At 38.4% G+C, this 20838-nt stretch overlaps 2 protein-coding genes and 1 long non-coding RNA gene across 4 annotated transcripts; 1 reads left to right on the top strand and 2 right to left on the bottom strand.

The window, feature by feature from the left end:
• Positions 1–2516: 2516 nt before the first annotated feature.
• On the bottom strand, positions 2517–6429 carry LOC131104492 (uncharacterized). The gene is made up of 4 exons (XR_013629836.1): positions 6181–6429; positions 5744–5785; positions 5550–5597; positions 2517–2744 (listed from the first exon to the last, which is right to left on the bottom strand). It is a non-coding gene; the product is annotated as an uncharacterized LOC131104492 (long non-coding RNA).
• Positions 6430–10786: 4357 nt separating this feature from the next.
• On the bottom strand, positions 10787–18949 carry bin2a (bridging integrator 2a). Of its 2 annotated transcripts, none has more exons than XM_078796748.1 (12): positions 18717–18949; positions 17123–17218; positions 16966–17046; positions 16841–16895; positions 16662–16756; positions 14900–14995; positions 14734–14841; positions 14568–14653; positions 14434–14509; positions 14293–14375; positions 12645–13227; positions 10787–11164 (listed from the first exon to the last, which is right to left on the bottom strand). In XM_078796748.1, the coding sequence occupies exons 2-12, from the start codon at positions 17204–17206 to the stop codon at positions 11129–11131; spliced, it is 1383 nt and encodes a 460-aa protein (XP_078652874.1). In that variant the 5' UTR covers positions 17207–17218; positions 18717–18949; the 3' UTR covers positions 10787–11128. The 2 variants fall into 2 exon arrangements, with proteins under 2 accessions (XP_078652874.1, XP_078652875.1); XM_078796749.1 differs by lacking the exon at positions 18717–18949 and adding an exon at positions 17840–17860.
• LOC131104845 (uncharacterized) lies at positions 17700–20666 on the top strand. The gene is made up of 6 exons (XM_078796750.1): positions 17700–17715; positions 18143–18311; positions 18902–19007; positions 19900–20006; positions 20094–20266; positions 20331–20666. The coding sequence occupies exons 2-6, from the start codon at positions 18155–18157 to the stop codon at positions 20610–20612; spliced, it is 825 nt and encodes a 274-aa protein (XP_078652876.1). The 5' UTR covers positions 17700–17715; positions 18143–18154; the 3' UTR covers positions 20613–20666.
• Positions 20667–20838: the final 172 nt, after the last annotated feature.

The raw sequence follows: 20838 nt of genomic DNA, 5'->3' as shown, positions 1-20838 counted from the left end.
GCCGAAACTTCGTTTGGGCCACTCGCATACAGAAAGGCAAAATCTCGAAAGTGGGCAGTGGTTCCCTTTTGTTCCCGGAGTTGTCCAAACGAAGCGCGTGACTTGGCTTAGCCAATCACTACGCTTCGTTCGTGTGCCGAGTGATGCGTTCAAGGTAATGTAGGAATATATAGAAATCTCAGTTTCATTTTTGTGTGTGTATGTTAACTAAGAAGTAAAAATATTTGAACTCAATGTACTTAAAATGAATACAGACAGCATTTTTGTTACTTTCTCAACAAAGTGAATGAAATGTACAAAAAACTTTTTAACCGTGTTCCTTATTTATCGATGTGAACTTGGAGGTCCAGTTGCGTCTTGTTTTGTAAAAATGTATTCATTTTACATAAGAAGCCTCGGTGGAGGTCTGTGGGGTGGTTGTCTGTGTGGTCACTGGGTATCCGACTAACTGCGTTCACTTTTGGCTGCTGTGGCCACCAGAAGAACCCTGGCGGCTACTAATGATGCTGATGATGCAGTTGCCGTGGAAACCGTGCTGCTATCCAGGCCAAGTTCCTGAGAAAAAAACGGGGCCACAGCTTCCAAAACATGACCGATGTTGTTTTTTTTTCTCCCCCCCCCACCGCCATGGCTTCATCATGTGTGCCGATGGTGCCAGCAATATGAAGTACTTCTTGTACGAGTGCAGCATTAAGACGCCAACCACAGCCAGACGAGACTTTCTCAGTTGAAGGATTACGGACATTCATAGTTCAGGGATTCTATTTCCGATGTTTGTACAAAAAAAAAAAAAAAGAAGAAACGCAGCGTGAAAAGCGACGGACTTATGCACACGTTCTTGTCTTTTAAGAAGACTAAAGAGTGTCAATGACTTGTCCGGCGGGGAACGTTGAGAACTTAGGTGCACTTAACTTTTTTATACTAAACTTAAGATTTAAAAAAAATGTAAGTTTAGAATAAAGGTTATTTTGGACATTTGAGACATTTGTTGTTTAAATTTATCCACGTATGTAATGTATTAAAATGAGGCATACCGCTAAATAAAGGACATTTGGGTTCTTTTGTAACATGATGAGAGCATGAGTGTCTTTTTTTCAATTATTATTTTTAAAGGGTCGATTTTACACTTTCAACTAAAAATGCACGGTGCTGGACAGACATCATGCAATTTATCATACGGTATTATTGCTGCCCAGGTATCCAAAAATTTCCTATTATATTTAAAAAAAATGTCTTACTTTATCTGAATAATGAATTGTTTTAGTGTGTGGTTCAGGTAAAAAAAAAACACCAGTGAGTTTATTTATAATTATTATTTGGAAATATATATTAATTTTGCTTTGACATGCAGCTATACTAGAATCATTTATAAATTATTTCTATAATAATTTAAAACAATGTCATTAAAAATCATTTTAAAGTGTAAAGTAGCATTCCAAAATACAGCTTCTAAATTAAACTTTTTTTTAAATTTCTCCAAACCTACATGACCCTTGGTTATGAAGCCATTTGTAAAATTTTGGGACTCCAGCAAACCACAGTGAGAGCAGCACAAATCATGAACCATCCCGTGAGTGGCCGGCCAACCAAAATAACCCCAAGAGCGCTGCCACGACTCATCTGAGAGGTCACAAAAGACCCCACAACAGCAACAACCCAAAAAAAAACAGGCCAAAAACTACTCCAGGCTACCCAGCATACCTTGCGGTTGGAATACTGTATGCATTAAAGGTTTAAAAAATAATAATTGAGAAATGTCCAGTGGGCCGGAATAGGATGCTTAGCGGACCTGATGTGGCTCACGGGCTGCAGTTGGCCCACCCCTGCATATGCTAAATGAATCACATAAGAAATATCATTTGTAAACCATTTGGACAACTGTCTTAAAATAATATTCACTTTAAACATTTCTTACAGCGTACACGGCAGCTTAACATCTATTTATTTACATTCCGGCTGAGGAGTGGTTAGCGCACAGGCCTCACAGCTAGGAGACCTGAGTTTGATTCCACCCGCTACATGGAGTTTGCATGTTCTTCCCGTGTATGCGTGGGTTTTCTCCGGGTACTCCGGTTTCCTCTCACATTCCCAAAACATGCTAGGTTAATTAGCGACTCCAAATTGTCCATAGGTATGAATGTGAGTGTGAATGGTTGTTTGTCTATATGTGTCCTGGGATTGGCTGGCCACCAGTCCAGGGAAGACTGCAGGGATAGGTTCTTCAGCCCCCGGAGAACGCAACATTCTTGGTTCCTGTTATGCTAATTGTTGACGTCAATAAATCAGTCCTAAGAAAGTGAAGGTGCTTTTGTTGTACAGAAGACGTTTTTATTGCCTTCCATGGTTCCTGTCAAACATGGGGGGGGGGGGGGGGGGGGGGGGCTTGAGCACGTCACATGATGTAACACTAATGAGCCTTAAAAAGCAAATGTAAAACCCGTAACAGCTAAAAAGGAGCAGAAGGGGGCGCCACCCTGACCGCCCCATTGGCACGTCATCATTGATGATCAACTTCCCGTAATACAACAATCTTTGGGATCCGCCACGCTTCCTTCACAGTCAAATAAAATATTCCTTCTTTGCGCCGGCAGCCTGGGGTCTGCGCTCCCCGTCTTCGTCATCGTCCGGGTCCTGGCCGGGGGCCAGCTCCCCCGTGGTGCGGTAGTCGCCCTTGTTGTGGCACATGTAGCAGTAGAGCAGGAAGGCCAGCATCACCACCGTCAGCAGGATCAGCGTCACCACCACTGGCAACCCCAAAACAACCATCACACCAAGCCTCCGGCAGCTCAAAGTGGACACTCGCTTCAGTAGAGGATCTTTGACCGGCTTTTTTTGCAGTCACTCGTATATATAAAACATCTTTGACTAGTGCGTTTCTTTACACTATGTTCTTAAAACCCATATCACAGCTCTGTTGTATAGAGGATCTTTGACTAGCATTACTTTACAGTAGTAGCAGAGCAATCAGTTCATAAAGGATCTTTGACCAACTTTTTTTTTTTTGCTGGAGGCCCTCGAAACCATCAGAGCTGTCCTGTTATATAGAGAAACATTTTGGGCAATAGGTCTTTTAAACCAACTTGATCTCAACGTCGTAGGATCTTTGATTACCGTCATTGACTATTGGTCCAAAAAACTGCAGAGCATTCCTCATATAGAGAATCTTTGACTAAGGTTTTTTTTTTGGCAGTAGGTCCTTAAAAACTGCAGCCCACTCTTCACATTTTAGGATCTTTGATTAACAACATTTACTATAGGTTCAAATAAACAACAGAGCGGTACTGTCATATAGAGGATCTTTGACTAACATTTTTAGCAATAGGTCCTGAAAATAAGCAGCACGCTCTTCACATTTTAGGATCTTTGATTAACAATATTTACTATACGTCCAAAACACAGCAGAGAACTCCTCATATAGAGGATCTTTGACTAACATTTTTAGCAGTAGGTCCTGAAAAACAGCAACACGGTCTTCACATTTTAGGATCTTTGATTAACAACATTTACTATTAGGTCCAATAAAACAGCAGAGAACTCCTGCCATATATAGGATCTTTGACTAAGGTCTTTGACTATAGTTTAAAAAACAGCAGAGAACTCCTGCCATATATAAGATCTTTGATTAAAGTCTGACTATAGTTAAAAAAACCAACAAAGAACTCCTGCCATATATAGGATCTTTGATTAAGGTCTGACTTATAGTTAAAAAAAAACCAGCAGAGAACTCCTGCCATATATAGGATCTTTGATTAAAGTCTGACTATAGTTAAAAAAACGGCAGAGAACTCCTGCCATATATGGGATCTTTGATTATCCTGCCATATATAGGACCTTTGATTAAGGTCTTTGACTATAGTTTAAAAAAACAGCAGAGACCTCCTGCCATATATAGGATCTTTGATTAAAGTCTGACTATAGTTAAAAAAACAGCAGAGAACTCCTGCCATATATAGGATCTTTGATTAAGGTCTTGGACTATAGTTAAAAAAAACAGCAGAGAACTCTTGCCATATATAGGATCTTTGATTAAAGTCTGACTATAGTTAAAAAAAAACCAGCAGAGAACTCCTGCCATATATAGGATCTTTGATTAAAGTCTGACTATAGTTAAAAAAACGGCAGAGAACTCCTGCCATATATGGGATCTTTGATTATCCTGCCATATATAGGACCTTTGATTAAGGTCTTTGACTATAGTTTAAAAAAACAGCAGAGACCTCCTGCCATATATAGGATCTTTGATTAAAGTCTGACTATAGTTAAAAAAACAGCAGAGAACTCCTGCCATATATAGGATCTTTGATTAAGGTCTTGGACTATAGTTAAAAAAAACAGCAGAGAACTCTTGCCATATATAGGATCTTTGATTAAAGTCTGACTATAGTTAAAAAAAAAACAGCAGAGAACTCCTGCCATATATAGGATCTTTGATTAAAGTCTGACTATAGTTAAAAAAAACAGCAAAGAACTCCTGCCATATATAGGATCTTTGATTAAAGTCTGACTTATAGTAAAAAAAAAAAAAACAGCAGAGAACTCCTGCCATATATAGGATCTTTGATTAAGGTCTTTGACTATAGTTTAAAAAAACCAGCAGAGAACTCCTGCCATATATAGGATCTTTGATTAAAGTCTGACTTATAGTTTAAAAAAAAACAGCAGAGAACTCCTGCCATATATAGGATCTTTGATTAAAGTCTGACTATAGTTAAAAAAAAACGGCAGAGAACTCCTGTCATATATAGGATCTTTGATTAAAGTCTGACTTATAGTTAAAAAAACAGCAGAGAACTCCTGCCATATATAGGATCTTTGATTAAAGTCTGACTATAGTTCAAAAAACGGCAGAGAACTCCTGCCATATATAGGATCTTTGATTAAGGTCTTGGACTATAGTTAAAAAAAAACAGCAGAGAACTCCTGTCATATATAGGATCTTTGATTAAGGTCTTGGACTATAGTTAAAAAAAACAGCAGAGAACTCCTGCCATATATAGGATCTTTGCTTAAAGTCTGACTATAGTTAAAAAAAACAGCAGAGAACTCCTGCCATATATAGGATCTTTGCTTAAAGTCTGACTATAGTTAAAAAAAAAACAGCAGAGAACTCCTGCCATATATAGGATCTTTGATTAAAGTCTGACTATAGTTAAAAAAAAACAGCAAAGAACTCCTGCCAGATATAGGATCTTTGATTAAAGTCTGACTTATAGTTAATAAAAAAACAGCAGACAACTCCTGCCATATATAGGATCTTTGATTAAGGTCTTTGACTATAGTTTAAAAAAAACAGCAGAGAACTCCTGTCATATATAGGATCTTTGATTAAAGTCTGACTTATAGTTAAAAAAACAGCAGAGAACTCCTGCCATATATAGGATCTTTGATTAAGGTCTTTGACTTGCATATTGCCAGTAGGTTCTTAAAGCAACAGCATGCTCTTCATATTTTAGGATCTTTGATTAAGATGATTGACTATCGGTTTTTACTGAAAGATGGAAAAGTTTGCTATCCGACTTTAAGACGCTAAAAGTAAGCAATACGCTTACCTGCAACAACTGTGGTGTCCACTGTTCCTGTCGGCGAGGCTGTAGTCCCTGGAAAACATCAGGAAACAAAAATATAAGTTGTTATTCTACACCAGGGTGTCCAAAGTGTGACGCGGGGGCCATAATAGTCCAAAAGGGCTAAATATTACGAGAAAATGCGAAATGCTTCTAACTTTCCTTGGCCTGAAACTCACCGTTCACGATGGCGTGTGTAGGTTCAGGCTCCATGTGGGCAGCTGAAAGATAACCAAAAAAGCAGCTTGTTTAGCTACATTCCTGCGGCATAACTCATGATTAGCGCCTAAAAAAACCTCCAAAGTTGGTTAGAGATATAAGGGTTAAAGTTCAGAACACTTATTTCACATGTCCGCAGTCAAAACAGTGAAGTTGAGTCCCATTTAAGTCAGAAGTGTGAACTTGTAGGCAACAAGCGAACAGGAAATGTGGATAACGTCACTTCCGCTTGCTAGCTCGGAGCTTTCTTTATTTAAATGTCTCTTCCGAGACGGTTCTGGATTCTTTAGTATCCGCTTCTGAGAGATAGCGACCATGACACAGATACAGATGAACTTTAAAAGGCTTCCAAAAGGCAAATAAGCTAAATTAGCATCGGACAAAGCAGCCTACCCACCTGGCGCGTGCCGCAAACAAACAAGCGAGTACTCGGCTGTGTCGCTCGAGCTGGAAAAAAAACTTTCAAAAGAGTAAAAAACACGGCAAAAAGTGACGCTGGCTCCCGTCAACGTGTTCAAATGTCACTAAAGTGTGACAAAAACCGTGGCCTCGCCGCGGTCGAATCGGCGTACGAACAATTAGTGACGTCTCAACGCCTTTTCCATGCCCCGGCGACAATAAACGCACGCACCAGCGTCTTCGGCCACGCCCTTTTTCCCCTGTGCGCAAAGATCGTCTATAAAGAAGCGCCTCCACTACGAACTTTAAATAGGGAAGCCGCTGCATACGTTCGTGTAGCGTAGACAAGCTATGTCTTTTTGTCACGTGACTGTTCGTGCTGAAGAACGCCCACTCTCAACACAAATACAGTACTTTTACAGTACTACTACAGTACTAATTATATTTACTCCCAATACAAGCAACTTACCAGTGCCAAGACAGAAAGAGTACTACAACTTCTCTGGTGGTAGTAGTACAGAATTTTTTTTTGTTGTTATGCAAATACTCGTAACAGTATGGCTCCAAAATATTCTAATCAAGTAGAAGTACTTTACTTTTAATTTTTTCTCAAGTACAAGTGTAACAAACTTCTACGCAAATGCAGCCGATGGTGGAATGAGTACTACAATATTGTACTCATGTAAAATTACAGTTACTGTGCTGAAAACTGCTCAAGTACATGTCAAAGTACACATGGAAAATGTACTCAAGAGTAAAAAAGACTAGTTACTACAGATGAAATGAGTACTACAATAGTGTACTGGTGTACAATTACCGCTACTGTGCTGAAAACTGCTCAAGTACATGTCAAAGTACACGTCAAAAATGTACTCAAGAGTAAAAAAAGACTAGTTACTACAGATGAAATGAGTACTACAATATTGTACTGGTGTACAATTACAGTTACTGTGCTGAAAACTGCTCAAGTACTTGTCAAAATACACGTGGAAAATGTACTCAAGAGTAAAAAAGACTAGTTACTACAGATGAAATGAGTACTACAATATTGTACTGGTGTACAATTACCGCTACTGTGCTGAAAACCGCTCAAGTACATGTCAAAGTACACGTCGAAAATGTACTCAAGAGTAAAAAAAGACTAGTTACTACAAATGAAATGAGTACTACAATAGTGTACTGGTGTACAATTACCGCTACTGTGCTGAATACTGCTCGAGTACATGTCAAAGTACACGTCGAAAATGTACTCAAGAGTAAAAAAGACTAGTTACTACAGATGAAATGAGTACTACAATATTGTACTGGTGTACAATTACCGCTACTGTGCTGAAAACTGCTCGAGTACATGTCAAAGTACACGTCGAAAATGTACTCAAGAGTAAAAAAGACTAGTTACTACAGATGAAATGAGTACTACAATATTGTACTGGTGTACAATTACAGTTACTGTACTGAAAACTGCTCAAGTACTTGTCAAAATACACGTGGAAAATGTACTCAAGAGTAAAAAAGACTAGTTACTACAGATGAAATGAGTACTACAATATTGTACTGGTGTACAATTACCGCTACTGTGCTGAAAACTGCTCAAGTACATGTCAAAGTACACGTGGAAAATGTACTCAAGAGTAAAAAAGACTAGTTACTACAGATGAAATGAGTACTACAATATTGTACTGGTGTACAATTACAGTTACTGTACTGAAAACTGCTCAAGTACTTGTCAAAATACACGTGGAAAATGTACTCAAGAGTAAAAAAGACTAGTTACTACAGATGAAATGAGTACTACAATATTGTACTGGTGTACAATTACCGCTACTGTGCTGAAAACCGCTCAAGTACATGTCAAAGTACACGTCGAAAATGTACTCAAGAGTAAAAAAGACTAGTTACTACAGATGAAATGAGTACTACAATATTGTACTGGTGTACAATTACAGTTACTGTACTGAAAACTGCTCAAGTACATGTCAAAGTACACGTGGAAAATGTACTCAAGAGTAAAAAAGACTAGTTGCTACAGATGAAATGAGTACTACAATATTGTACTGGTGTACAATTACCGCTACTGTGCTGAAAACTGCTCAAGTACATGTCAAAGTACACGTCAAAAATGTACTCAAGAGTAAAAAAGACTAGTTGCTACTGATGAAATGAGTACTACAATATTGTACTGGTGTACAATTACAGTTACTGTACTGAAAACTGCTCAAGTACATGTCAAAGTACACGTCGAAAATGTACTCAAGAGTAAAAAAGACTAGTTACTACAGATGAAATGAGTACTACAATATTGTACTGGTGTACAATTACAGTTACTGTGCTGAAAACTGCTCAAGTACTTGTCAAAGTACACGTCAAAAATGTACTCAAGAGTAAAAAAGACTAGTTACTACAGATGAAATGAGTACTACAATATTGTACTGGTGTACAATTACCGCTACTGTGCTGAAAACTGCTCGAGTACATGTCAAAGTACACGTGGAAAATGTACTCAAGAGTAAAAAAGACTAGTTACTACAGATGAAATGAGTACTACAATATTGTACTGGTGTACAATTACAGTTACTGTACTGAAAACTGCTCAAGTACTTGTCAAAATACACGTGGAAAATGTACTCAAGAGTAAAAAAGACTAGTTACTACAGATGAAATGAGTACTACAATATTGTACTGGTGTACAATTACCGCTACTGTGCTGAAAACCGCTCAAGTACATGTCAAAGTACACGTCGAAAATGTACTCAAGAGTAAAAAAGACTAGTTACTACAGATGAAATGAGTACTACAATATTGTACTGGTGTACAATTACAGTTACTGTACTGAAAACTGCTCAAGTACATGTCAAAGTACACGTGGAAAATGTACTCAAGAGTAAAAAAGACTAGTTGCTACAGATGAAATGAGTACTACAATATTGTACTGGTGTACAATTACCGCTACTGTGCTGAAAACTGCTCAAGTACATGTCAAAGTACACGTCAAAAATGTACTCAAGAGTAAAAAAGACTAGTTGCTACTGATGAAATGAGTACTACAATATTGTACTGGTGTACAATTACAGTTACTGTACTGAAAACTGCTCAAGTACATGTCAAAGTACACGTCGAAAATGTACTCAAGAGTAAAAAAGACTAGTTACTACAGATGAAATGAGTACTACAATATTGTACTGGTGTACAATTACCGCTACTGTGCTGAAAACTGCTCAAGTACATGTCAAAGTACACGTGGAAAATGTACTCAAGAGTAAAAAAGACTAGTTACTACAGATGAAATGAGTACTACAATATTGTACTGGTGTACAATTACAGTTACTGTACTGAAAACTGCTCAAGTACTTGTCAAAATACACGTGGAAAATGTACTCAAGAGTAAAAAAGACTAGTTACTACAGATGAAATGAGTACTACAATATTGTACTGGTGTACAATTACAGTTACTGTACTGAAAACTGCTCAAGTACATGTCAAAGTACACGTGGAAAATGTACTCAAGAGTAAAAAAGACTAGTTGCTACAGATGAAATGAGTACTACAATATTGTACTGGTGTACAATTACCGCTACTGTGCTGAAAACTGCTCAAGTACATGTCAAAGTACACGTCAAAAATGTACTCAAGAGTAAAAAAGACTAGTTGCTACTGATGAAATGAGTACTACAATATTGTACTGGTGTACAATTACAGTTACTGTACTGAAAACTGCTCAAGTACATGTCAAAGTACACGTCGAAAATGTACTCAAGAGTAAAAAAGACTAGTTACTACAGATGAAATGAGTACTACAATATTGTACTGGTGTACAATTACAGTTACTGTGCTGAAAACTGCTCAAGTACTTGTCAAAGTACACGTCAAAAATGTACTCAAGAGTAAAAAAGACTAGTTACTACAGATGAAATGAGTACTACAATATTGTACTGGTGTACAATTACAGTTACTGTGCTGAAAACTGCTCAAGTACTTGTCAAAGTACACGTCAAAAATGTACTCAAGAGTAAAAAAGACTAGTTACTACAGATGAAATGAGTACTACAATAGTGTACTGGTGTACAATTACCGCTACTGTGCTGAATACTGCTCGAGTACATGTCAAAGTACACGTCGAAAATGTACTCAAGAGTAAAAAAGACTAGTTACTACAGATGAAATGAGTACTACAATATTGTACTGGTGTACAATTACAGTTACTGTACTGAAAACTGCTCAAGTACATGTCAAAGTACACATGGAAAATGTACTCAAGAGTAAAAAAGCCTAGTTACTACAGATGAAATGAGTACTACAATATTGTACTGGTGTACAATTACAGTTACTGTGCTGAAAACTGCTCAAGTACTTGTCAAAGTACACGTCAAAAATGTACTCAAGAGTAAAAAAGACTAGTTACTACAGATGAAATGAGTACTACAATATTGTACTGGTGTACAATTACCGCTACTGTGCTGAAAACTGTGCTGAAGTACTTGTCAAAGTAGAGGCTGTCCACCCAGCCGCCCCCCATAAGTAATACAAGTACACCAATAAGTAGTACTGGGTTAGAGTTGTACTTGTGAATACTTGAAGTGAAATAAAAGACAAATAAAGATGGAGGATATTTTAATGCTGATTTTGAATGGCAGTAATATTACAGTAGTACAAGCCCGTACTGTACTGTAGCAAGTGTATCATGAATGAATACACCTTGTACTACGTGGGGGTCCATTACGGAGTTAGATTACCATATAATCCATATAATCCATATAATCCATATAATCCATATAATCCATATAATCCATATAATCCATATAATCCATATATGCTAATTAGCGAGTGTCATCGTGGAGCCAAACGCCATATTTGGCTCAGCTGCTGACAAGATGGCCACGGGACAGGAAAGAAAGTCACAGGGGGGGAGGGGGGCGTTTCCTGCGACGAGGAGCCAAACCTTTGGGGCGTCAGACCTCCGTGCTTTTGGCGTCTCCGGGGACTTCCTGGCGGGACAAAAAAGCAAAAAAAAAAAGCATGAAGAGAAACAAAGAGGTGGCGGCGTGTATGCTAGCATGTTAGCATGAGTTAGCGCTTTCCCGTTCCCGTTCCCGCCCCAATTCCCTCGGCTTCCGTCTGTGCTTTTTGGTTCCAAGACTCCATTAAAACTCTCAAAACATTGAAAATGGCGACTTAAAACACTTTTTTAACTCCATGCTAATATAATGATCTGATTTTTTTTGTTTGTTTTTACATTTTCCAATTTTAGTTTTGCAAATGTTTTCTCAAATATTTCCTCACAATAGTACAAATTTACTCTCGTCAAATATTTTGACTTTATGCTTGTGAAATTAGAGCTATTTTAACTTTCTAAATTCTTTTTTTTATGGTTTCATATTGGCTTTATGCTACTAAAATGACATAAAAAATTACAAGAAATTACCAAATATTTCCACTTTTTTTGCCCATTAGAAGACTACTTTTGGTGTTATATTCCATAAGATTACAGTTAGGTTTTTTTGCCATTTCTGCTGTCATATTTGTAATTTATTCTTGTCCATTTTCTTCTTTTACTACTTTTCCCCCACAAAAAAAAAAAAAAAAATCTGGAATATTTCAACTCTGTTACTAAAATAATTATTTTAAATTTTTATTAGTGTTATTATTCTTGTAAAATTGCTACATTTTTCTCTTAATATTTTGACTTTATTCTCATAAAATTGCAGCTGTTCTTTTCTACTGAATACTCGTCCATTTTCTTCTTACAACTTTATTATTTTTTTTACATTTTCCAATTTTAGTTTTGCAAATGTTTTCACGAATATTTCCTCACAATAGTACAAATTTACTCTCGTCAAATATTTTGACTTTATGCTTGTGAAATTAGAGCTATTTTAACTTTCTAAATTCTTTTTTTTATGGTTTCATATTGACTTTATGCTACTAAAATGACATAAAAAATTACAAGAAATTACCAAATATTTCCACTTTTTTTGCCCATTAGAAGACTACTTTTGGAATTATATTCCATAAGATTACAGTTGGGTTTTTTTGCCATTTCTGCTGTCATATTTTTAATTTATTCTTGTCCATTTTCTTCTTTTACTACTTTTTCCCCCATAATATTTTGTCTCTTTTCTCATAACATTACGATAAAAAAAATTCTGGAATATTTCAACTCTGTTACTAAAATGATTATTTTAATTATTATTTTTTTTAATTATTTTTTTTTATTTTTTTTTCTCTTAATATTTTGACTTTATTCTCATAAAATTGCAGCTGTTTTTTCTACTGAAAACAACATTATTGTCTTACATATGAATATTTTATATATATCATATTTGGATTTTATTCTTGTAAAATGACTGCTGATTTTTCCATTTTTTTTTAAATTTTGGAAATATTTTTCTTGTTGTTAAATTGTATTTTTGGAGTAATTTTTGGCCCGGATGCGATCATGACTTGATGGAAGCGTAAGAGTCCAACCTTGCAAGAGTCGGCATGGAACCCGGCAGAGACGTCCCCGTTCTCCAGTCCGTTGACCTTGAGGGACTCCTGGCTGAGGTCGGACTCGTGGAGGCGTGGCGGCGGGGTGTCGCCCCCCCCCGTCAGCTGCTGCTCCAAACTCTCCGAGTCGCAGGAGCTGTTGAGTTCGCAGCTGCTCTCCGTCTCCGCCGCGTCTTCGGACTTCTTCTCTGCTTCCTCTTCCACCTTGGGGGCCTCGCCTTCCTCCTCCTCTTCTTCTTCTACCTTCTTCTCCTCCTTCTCCTCCTCCTCGGCTTCTTCTTGCAAAGCAGCTTCTGCCGGGGCCTCCTCTTGGAGGTCAGAAACGTACGTCTCGTTGCGGCTGGACCCCCTGGACTCAAAGGTGGGGCTCTCCAGAGGAGGGGTCAGGGGCGAGACGGCGATGGCGCCGCTCTCCCGGGGCAAGGAGCTGTGGCGAGGTTTTTCCGGGGAACGGAAGCTAAACCTCTGGCCGCTTTTCGGACTGTAGCTCCTGTGGAAGTCGGAGAAGCTGGTCTTCCAAGCCTTGGGGGACAACAGGGTGCGTCTCCTCAAGGATCCATACCTGAAACACGGCGACAATGAGAAGGCAGGAGACCCTTTCACACAACAACATCAGGAGGCTGCCTACAGCCACGGCTGTTGATGCCAATGATTAGAGGCCACGTGGATGAAACCAACACCTTCCTTTTTATTTTCCTAGTTATTTTAATGATATTTTTGTTATCGTCCTATTATTTTTTATGTTCTTTTCTAATCTTTTTCTTTTTAATCTTTTTATTTTTTATTTTATTGTATTTTATTTTTAATGTTATTATGTTTTAATATTTTATTTAATGTACTATTTCATTTGTATTTTATGAGTTATATTTTTCTTATTTAATTTTGTTGTCTTAATATTATTGTTTTAATGTACATTTACATAATTAAATATTATTCTCTTATTTAATGTAATATTTCATTTAATTTGAATTATATTTTTGTTTTTTTTAACATAGTTGTTTTCATGTTATTTCTTTGTTTTTCTATTTTATTTTCATATTTTTTGTTTTTTTAAACTTTATTTTACTAAATTTTATTTGAGTTGTATTTTACTTTTACTAATTTTAATATTTATATTAAAATTATTTAATTATTATTAATTATTTTTTATATTATTTGTGTTTTTATATATTTATTTATATTATTATGAATTATTTTTATTTTAATATTTTGATTTTATTTAATTTATTTAAATGCTATTCTATGCTATTTTATGTCAATATTTGTATGTTATTTGACTATAATTTTGTTGTTTTATTCTTGGAATTGTATTCAATTATTTGACGTAATATTTAATCAGTATTTTATTTATTTGTTAATTACAAATTACTCTCTCAGCTTTTAATTTTTTTTCTATTATTTAATGCAATATTGTCATTTTATTTGAATTCTATTTTCATCTTATTTGAGTATGATTTAGCTGTAATGTTATTCTATTATTTCCTGTATGTGGTTATTATTTTCCATGTGACTTGGTGTTAATGTTCTGGTTATGTAATTATGATATCATGTAGATATTCCGTAGGTATTCTTTTCTGGTTCTTTGGCGGTTGACCTAATGGATTGTCCTTCCCGGAGGCGGACTAACCTTTGCAAGCCCTTGACAGCAAAGACCTTGTCGGGATGCTGGGCCTGAAGTTCCGTCACCACGTTGCTGAGATCCAGGTTGAGCTGCAGGAGACAAAGTTTGGAGTGAAAAGGAAACGTCCTTTTCCCGACGCAGCCTTACCGTTCTCATTTCTTTATAGAGGATGTCTCGGAGGTTGGCTACGGCCGAGAAGACCGCCACGTAGCATCCGATGCGGCTAAGAAAGCAAAGCACGTGACGAGAAACAAAGAAACGGAGAGGAAACGTCTGCGGACCTTTCGTGCAGCGCCGGCAGCTCGTTCTTCAGCTCGCTGTTGATTCTTTCGTAGACGTGCTTGGCGCCGTGCATCTCGTCTTCCGCCTGCAAGCGTAGCAAAGCAGCGACTGACGCAAACACGCGTAGCGACACATCTGTCAAGGTGCTGCATGGTGAACACCCACCTTGTTGATCTTCACGTCGTCTCTCTTCTTGGCCGCCTGCAGGTCCTTCAGGTGGTGGAGGGACGAGTCGTAGTCCACTAGTTTCCTCCCCCTCTTGGCCACCTTCTCCTACAAGACGCATCATTAGGTACGCATGGACTCCATCCCAGAGAACGTGGGAATCCACCTTGACGTCAGGGAACTGGCCCACGTAGATCTCCATGGTCCGTACGGCTTGGTCCAGCAGCTTCGCCTCGTAGTCGTTCCACAGGAGGTCCTCGGCCTTCGAGCATGACATAAACTACGTTGGCTTCCCAAAAGGGCAACGTTTCAGCTTTACAGATGCCGCGCCCGCTTTATGTCTTACTTTCAGAAGGTCAAATTGTCAGAAAATTCCAAAAAAAGTCAAAATTTCACAACAAAAAAAGTCAGACATTTTAGAAGAATGAAGAGTTTGTGCACGTGATCAAACTTCCCGCCCCGATCCCCTCGGCATCCGTCCAAGTCTTTTTGGTTCCAAGACGCCATTAAAACTCTTAAAACACTTTTTTTTAAAATGATGTGATTTTTTCTTGTCATATTACGACTTTATTATTTTTTTTTACATTTTTCAATTTTAGTTTTGCTAATGTTTTCTCAAATATTTCTTCATAATAATAAAAAAAAATTCTCGTCAAATATTTTGACTTTTTTTTTATGCTTTCATATCGGGGTTATGCTACTAAAACGACATTATTCTCGTAAAAATGACAAGAAATTACCAAATATTTCCACTTTTTTTGCCCATTAGAAGATGACTTTTGGAGTTATATTCCATAAGATTACAGATGTTTTTTTTTGCCATTTCTGCTGTCATATTTGTTATTTATTTTTGTAAATTTTCTTCTTTTACTACTTTTCCCCAATAATATTTTGTCTCGTTTCTCATAACATTCCAATTGAAAAAAAAAAAATCTGGAATATTTCAACTCTGTTACTAAAATGATTATTTTAATATTTTATTAGTTATTATTCTTATAAAATTGCAACATTTTTTCTCTTAATGTTTTGACTTTATTCTCATAAAATTGCAGCTGTTCTTTTTGTTGTCTTACATATGACTATTTTGTATATATCATATTTGGATTTTATTCTTGTAAAATGACTGCTGATTTTTAATTTTTTCCTTTTTTTTTTAAATTTTCCAATATAAATTTTGGAAATGTTTTTCTTGTTGTTAAATTGTATTTTTTTCCTATTTCCTAATGTTCCTAAGTGTTATTATTCTTGTAAAATTGTAACATTTTTTTCCTCTTAATGTTTTGACTTTATTCTCATAAAATTGCAGCTGTTCTTTTCTACTGAAAACAACGTTATTGTCTTAAATACAACTATTTTGGATATAACATATTTGGATTTTATTCTTGGAAAATGACTGCTGATTTTTCAATTTTTCATTTTTTTTTTATTTTCCAATATACATTTTGGAAATGCATTTTCATACATTTTAGAAGAATATGTGCAAAAAAAAGTCAAAATTTCATGAAAGAATTTTAAGAAAAAGTATGAATTTTACAGAATTTCACAACAAAAAAATAGTCACTTTTTTTTACGGCAATAGAGACGCAACATGAAGTAAAAAAAAAGGCATTTTGAAAAGAAAAACGAGAATTTGACATGAAAAGTCTTAATTTTAGGAATAAAGTGGATGAGAAACGGCTGAGAAGGCTGTGATTTTTTGATAAATATAGACAAAATAGAGTATTAGAAAAAGATAAAAATATTTCAAATAAATAATTTTGTTGGAATTATTGTTAATAAGTCCCAATTTTAGGAGGATTATGGTGAAATAGATTCGGAACTAAATCAGTCTTGGAATTTAATTGCAGACACGCGTCTGCTAAAGAGGCCCAATATGAGGAAATACTGCACCATAGTAGTATCAGTATAGTAGTACTAGTAGTGCTGACCTCCACTATGGCCCCGATGTCTTCTTCTCCCACCCAGTTGCTTTCGTAAACATCGAAGAACGACTGCGAAAGGCGTCTGGAGGCTTCTCTCATGTCTGCAAAGGACCCCCACAAGCAACATGAGACCCCCACCAGAAGGCAATCTGTCTTTCATGAGAGAAAGATGGGACGTTTGTGACCTCGGACCGCTTCCAGGTAGTTCCTCAGGTTCTTGAAAATTCTGTTCCCGTCCGCCTGGCAACAAACGACATGCAAAGATCTCCATGTCTCGAGCACCTATTTTCCATTGAAGACCACATCGTACCTGTTGGTCATAAAACTGCTGGAGATAATGTTCAAAGTGGTCGTCTCTCGTCTCTGCAGACTTCCCGAGTTTCTGCAGGACCTGCGAGAAGAAAAAGGAAACCCCAACCAATGAAATGACAGGAAATGATGAGTGATTGTTGTTGAGATATTATTACCTTTTCTTTGCCTCTGCTTAGCTGTCTTTGAACTTTTTTGGCAAAGTCTCCACTGCCGCCTTTTGAACTTGTGTGATCCGCCATTGTTCACCTTGTCTAATCAGAACAATAATCGCTAATATCGCAGTAAAAAATAATACAGTACATACTAACACAGTGTCATAAAAAATAAACAAAACTATCTTATGATTCGACTCATCATAATAAAACCTACTATTGTCAAGATATATGACCAATCAAAATGAACAATGTTATGCAACTGCTTATTAGCGCTTATGACTACAGTACCCACAATCCCGTGCGTTCAGTTCAGGTTAGCCACCCCCGGAAGACGAAGCTAATCTTTTGACAAGTAACTTTCGATATTTTTTCCTTTAACCTCGGAGAGGCCGTCGAGCCTCGGAGCTGTTGGTCTCCTTCGAGAAGATATGGTGGTAAATATGAAAAGCTATGACGACCAAGGACGCTAGTTTGATGACGTCTACAATAGCCAGTGTGACGTTGTCCTCCAGCCGCCCCCGAAAGCAACATGGCGCCGCTGAACTTTGACAAGAAACCTTTCGGAGAAACTACCTTCGGAGAAAGAGCTACATGTAAGTGTATCCTGCTTCGAAGCTGTCCGTCGACGTGCTCATTAATATATAATCGCCGAGTTACCCAAAAGAGCTTGTTTAATGGTAATTACCGGGATAATAACGCAATGTATGACTACAGTACCCATAGTGCCTTGTATTCCCGCCAACAAAGCCACATTCGGAAACATGGCGGTGCTGAACTTTGACGAATAACCTTTTTGTTTTGTTTTTTTTACTTCAGAGAAATAGTTACATCAAAGTATTTCGCTTCGCGGTTGTCGGACGACATTATAATTACCGTGTCACCCAAAAGAGCGTTTTTAATGAGTCAGGGTAATAACACAATGCTATGACTACATTACCCAGAGTGCCATGTATTCCCTTCGAGCCACATCCGGAAGTCGAATGAACTTTGACCGGTATTTTTTGTAAACTTCGGAAGAGGAGGAGTGGCTCCATGCTGGCGTCTCCTTCTCCGGAGCTGCTCGCCGACTTGCGGGAATTGATCATGGGGAGCCCGCTGGCCAAATGTGCCGCCGCCGACCTCGCCATCCAGTGGGGCGGCTGGGCTATAGCGGCTGCGCTCAAAACCGAGAAGTTCTACGACTTGGCAGGTAAATAAAACTAAATAGACGGTTGAACGTTACAAATTCTTACTAAGTTAGTTATGGATTCCATCAAATTCAACTGGCGTGTGACTTAATGGTTACAAAACCTGCTTTGAATGGCATGCATTGATTCCCGTCAGCCTAATGGGATTTGTCCTGCTTGGGCAGGGGCGTAGAAAAAAATAAATGTGGTGGGGGGGCCGCTGCAGTATGCCCCACCTTAATTATAACTAATTAAAATTACAATTTTTTTTTAAATTCGATTGTGTACTATATATGGACACATTGTAGTAAATAAAATAAAACATTCTGTCCTTGTTTTGTGAATGCAACTTTAGCTCAAGCTAGCTACAGTTCAACAAAACATACTAACAAACAAATGAAAATGTTCAAGTAGGAAGATTAGCTTACCGTTCGATGGTGACTCAATCACTTTGACACTTTTTGTGTCACCTGTCCCTTTCCTTCCCTCGTCGGTGCTCCACTGGCGTTTCACCCTTGAACCTTGGAACTAATTACCTGTCGTTTCCTGGGTAAAAGATTTATTGAACACGCCTTACGGTCATGCTTCTTTTTGTTTTTTTGGTCTTGTCCAGGATCTGCCACTTTCATCCTGCTCGCCCATTTGAGTCGTACCTGGGGAGGAGGCGGTCACCTTCGTCAGAATGTTCAGACGGGGCTGGTGACGGCGTGGGGACTCAGGTACCTTCTGGACCCCCCCCCCAGACCCCATATTTAGCGTAATGGTGCGCAACCATAAGTCATTGCTTATTTAATTATAAAAATCATCTTATGTATCGTTATCCTGCTTTTTCCCATGCGAGTCAGGCGTACGACCAAAAGTTGTTAGCTAGCGATGAAACGGTACACCGTTCATAAATTAGCCGCAATAAAATTCCACATGATTAGTAATCATAATCAGTAACGGTTTAGTGCGTGACCAAACGTTAGCTAGCGAAGAAACGGTACGATTTATTGATAAGCCGATGAAAAGTTCAAATGGTTATCGTACTGTTAGCCTGCTTTTTTAGCATCCGAGAGACCAAAAGTGGTACAGTTTATCGATTCTATAAAGTGATGAAGTTTTCTACGGTGGTTATGCTGTTTGGAAATGTTATTATCGTAGTTACCGTTATATGGCCCAATTTCATTTCAAGTTTCGTTCTGTAGTGTTTACGGTCAAAGAGTGCGGAGTACGGCCGGTTGTTAGCTAGCGAACAAACTGTCTTATCAGTTAGCCGTGATTCCAAATGTTATTATCGTAGTGACCGCCATACTGCGTCCAATAGTCTGGTGCAGGACCACAAGTTGGTAGCGCGGGATAAAATGGTGCACACAATTTCAGGCAGGTATCGTCCATTTTTGAACATTTACTTATCATATTTACGTACGAAAATGCAATGGTTGTAATTGTATTTACCGTTCTTTAGGGATGAAATGGTGCACGATTTAGCGATGGAAAAGATTTGGGAATTTTGACATTCATGACTACGGGAAAGGAGGTCAACGGCGGTTGTGCGGAATGTGCGAAGTTAATGAGTAATGTCGCGGGTTAATGAGACGGCCGGTTAAGCCTTTTTCCCCCCCCCCGCAGGCTGGGAACGTTCCTCTTCCTGCGCGTCTTGAAGGACGGCCACGATCGAAGGTTTAACAATGTCAGAGACAGCCCGGGGGTCTTCTTTGTGTACTGGACTATCCAAGGTACTTCCTGCCGGGGGCCGCCATCTTGTTGCTCTGCGTTGAATGCAAACAAACGGGACAGTTCATGTTCATCTTTCATCTCCTCAGCCCTGTGGGTGTTCATGACGCTGCTGCCCACCCTCATACTCAACGGCGAGAAGCGAGACGCCCCGCTGGGACCGAAGGACTACATAGGCTGGACCCTGTGGGTTCTGGGCTTTGCCACCGAGGCCGTCGCCGACCAGCAGAAATGGCTCTTCAAGCAGGACCCGGATAACGTGGTAAATACGCGCAGCATCTCGGTATAAACCACGTCACATGACCGGCGGCGTCCTCACCCTCCAGGGGAAGTTCATCCGGAGCGGACTGTGGGCGTACAGCAGACACCCCAACTACTTTGGGGAGATCCTGCAGTGGTGCGGTTTGTGGCTGTCGGCCTCGTCGGTCATGCGGGGTCCGCAGTACCTGAGCGCGGCCTCGCCGGTGTTCGTCTGGTTCCTGCTGCGCCACGTCAGCGGCATTCCCATCCTGGAAAAGCAGGCCATGAAGAGGTGGGGGTCCGACCCGGTCTTCCAGGACTACCTCAGAAACACGCCTATGCTGTGGCCTTGGCCCTTATCAGCGTGAAGACATTTAGTACAGGACCTTTGACCACAATATTTGGAATATTAAAATATCATCTTTGGCTAAATGTTCTTTCTGGTTTTTTATACTATTTTATTACTATTTGAAAAGCCTCTAAAAGCTTTTCAAATAGTAATATGACATGCATTCATGAATACATATTCAATATTTCATCACATGCTGAGCCAATTAGGAGTAGTCCCACCGTTTTGGCTGGTAAATTTGGGGG

Source organism: Doryrhamphus excisus, linkage group LG15 (genome assembly GCF_037039965.1).
Source record: "Doryrhamphus excisus strain RoL-2023G ecotype Guam linkage group LG15, RoL_Dexc_Guam_v1.1, whole genome shotgun sequence".
Taxonomy (NCBI): domain Eukaryota; kingdom Metazoa; phylum Chordata; class Actinopteri; order Syngnathiformes; family Syngnathidae; genus Doryrhamphus; species Doryrhamphus excisus.
Note: the sequence above shows the minus strand (reverse complement) of the source record. Positions and strands in the feature narration are given on the sequence as shown.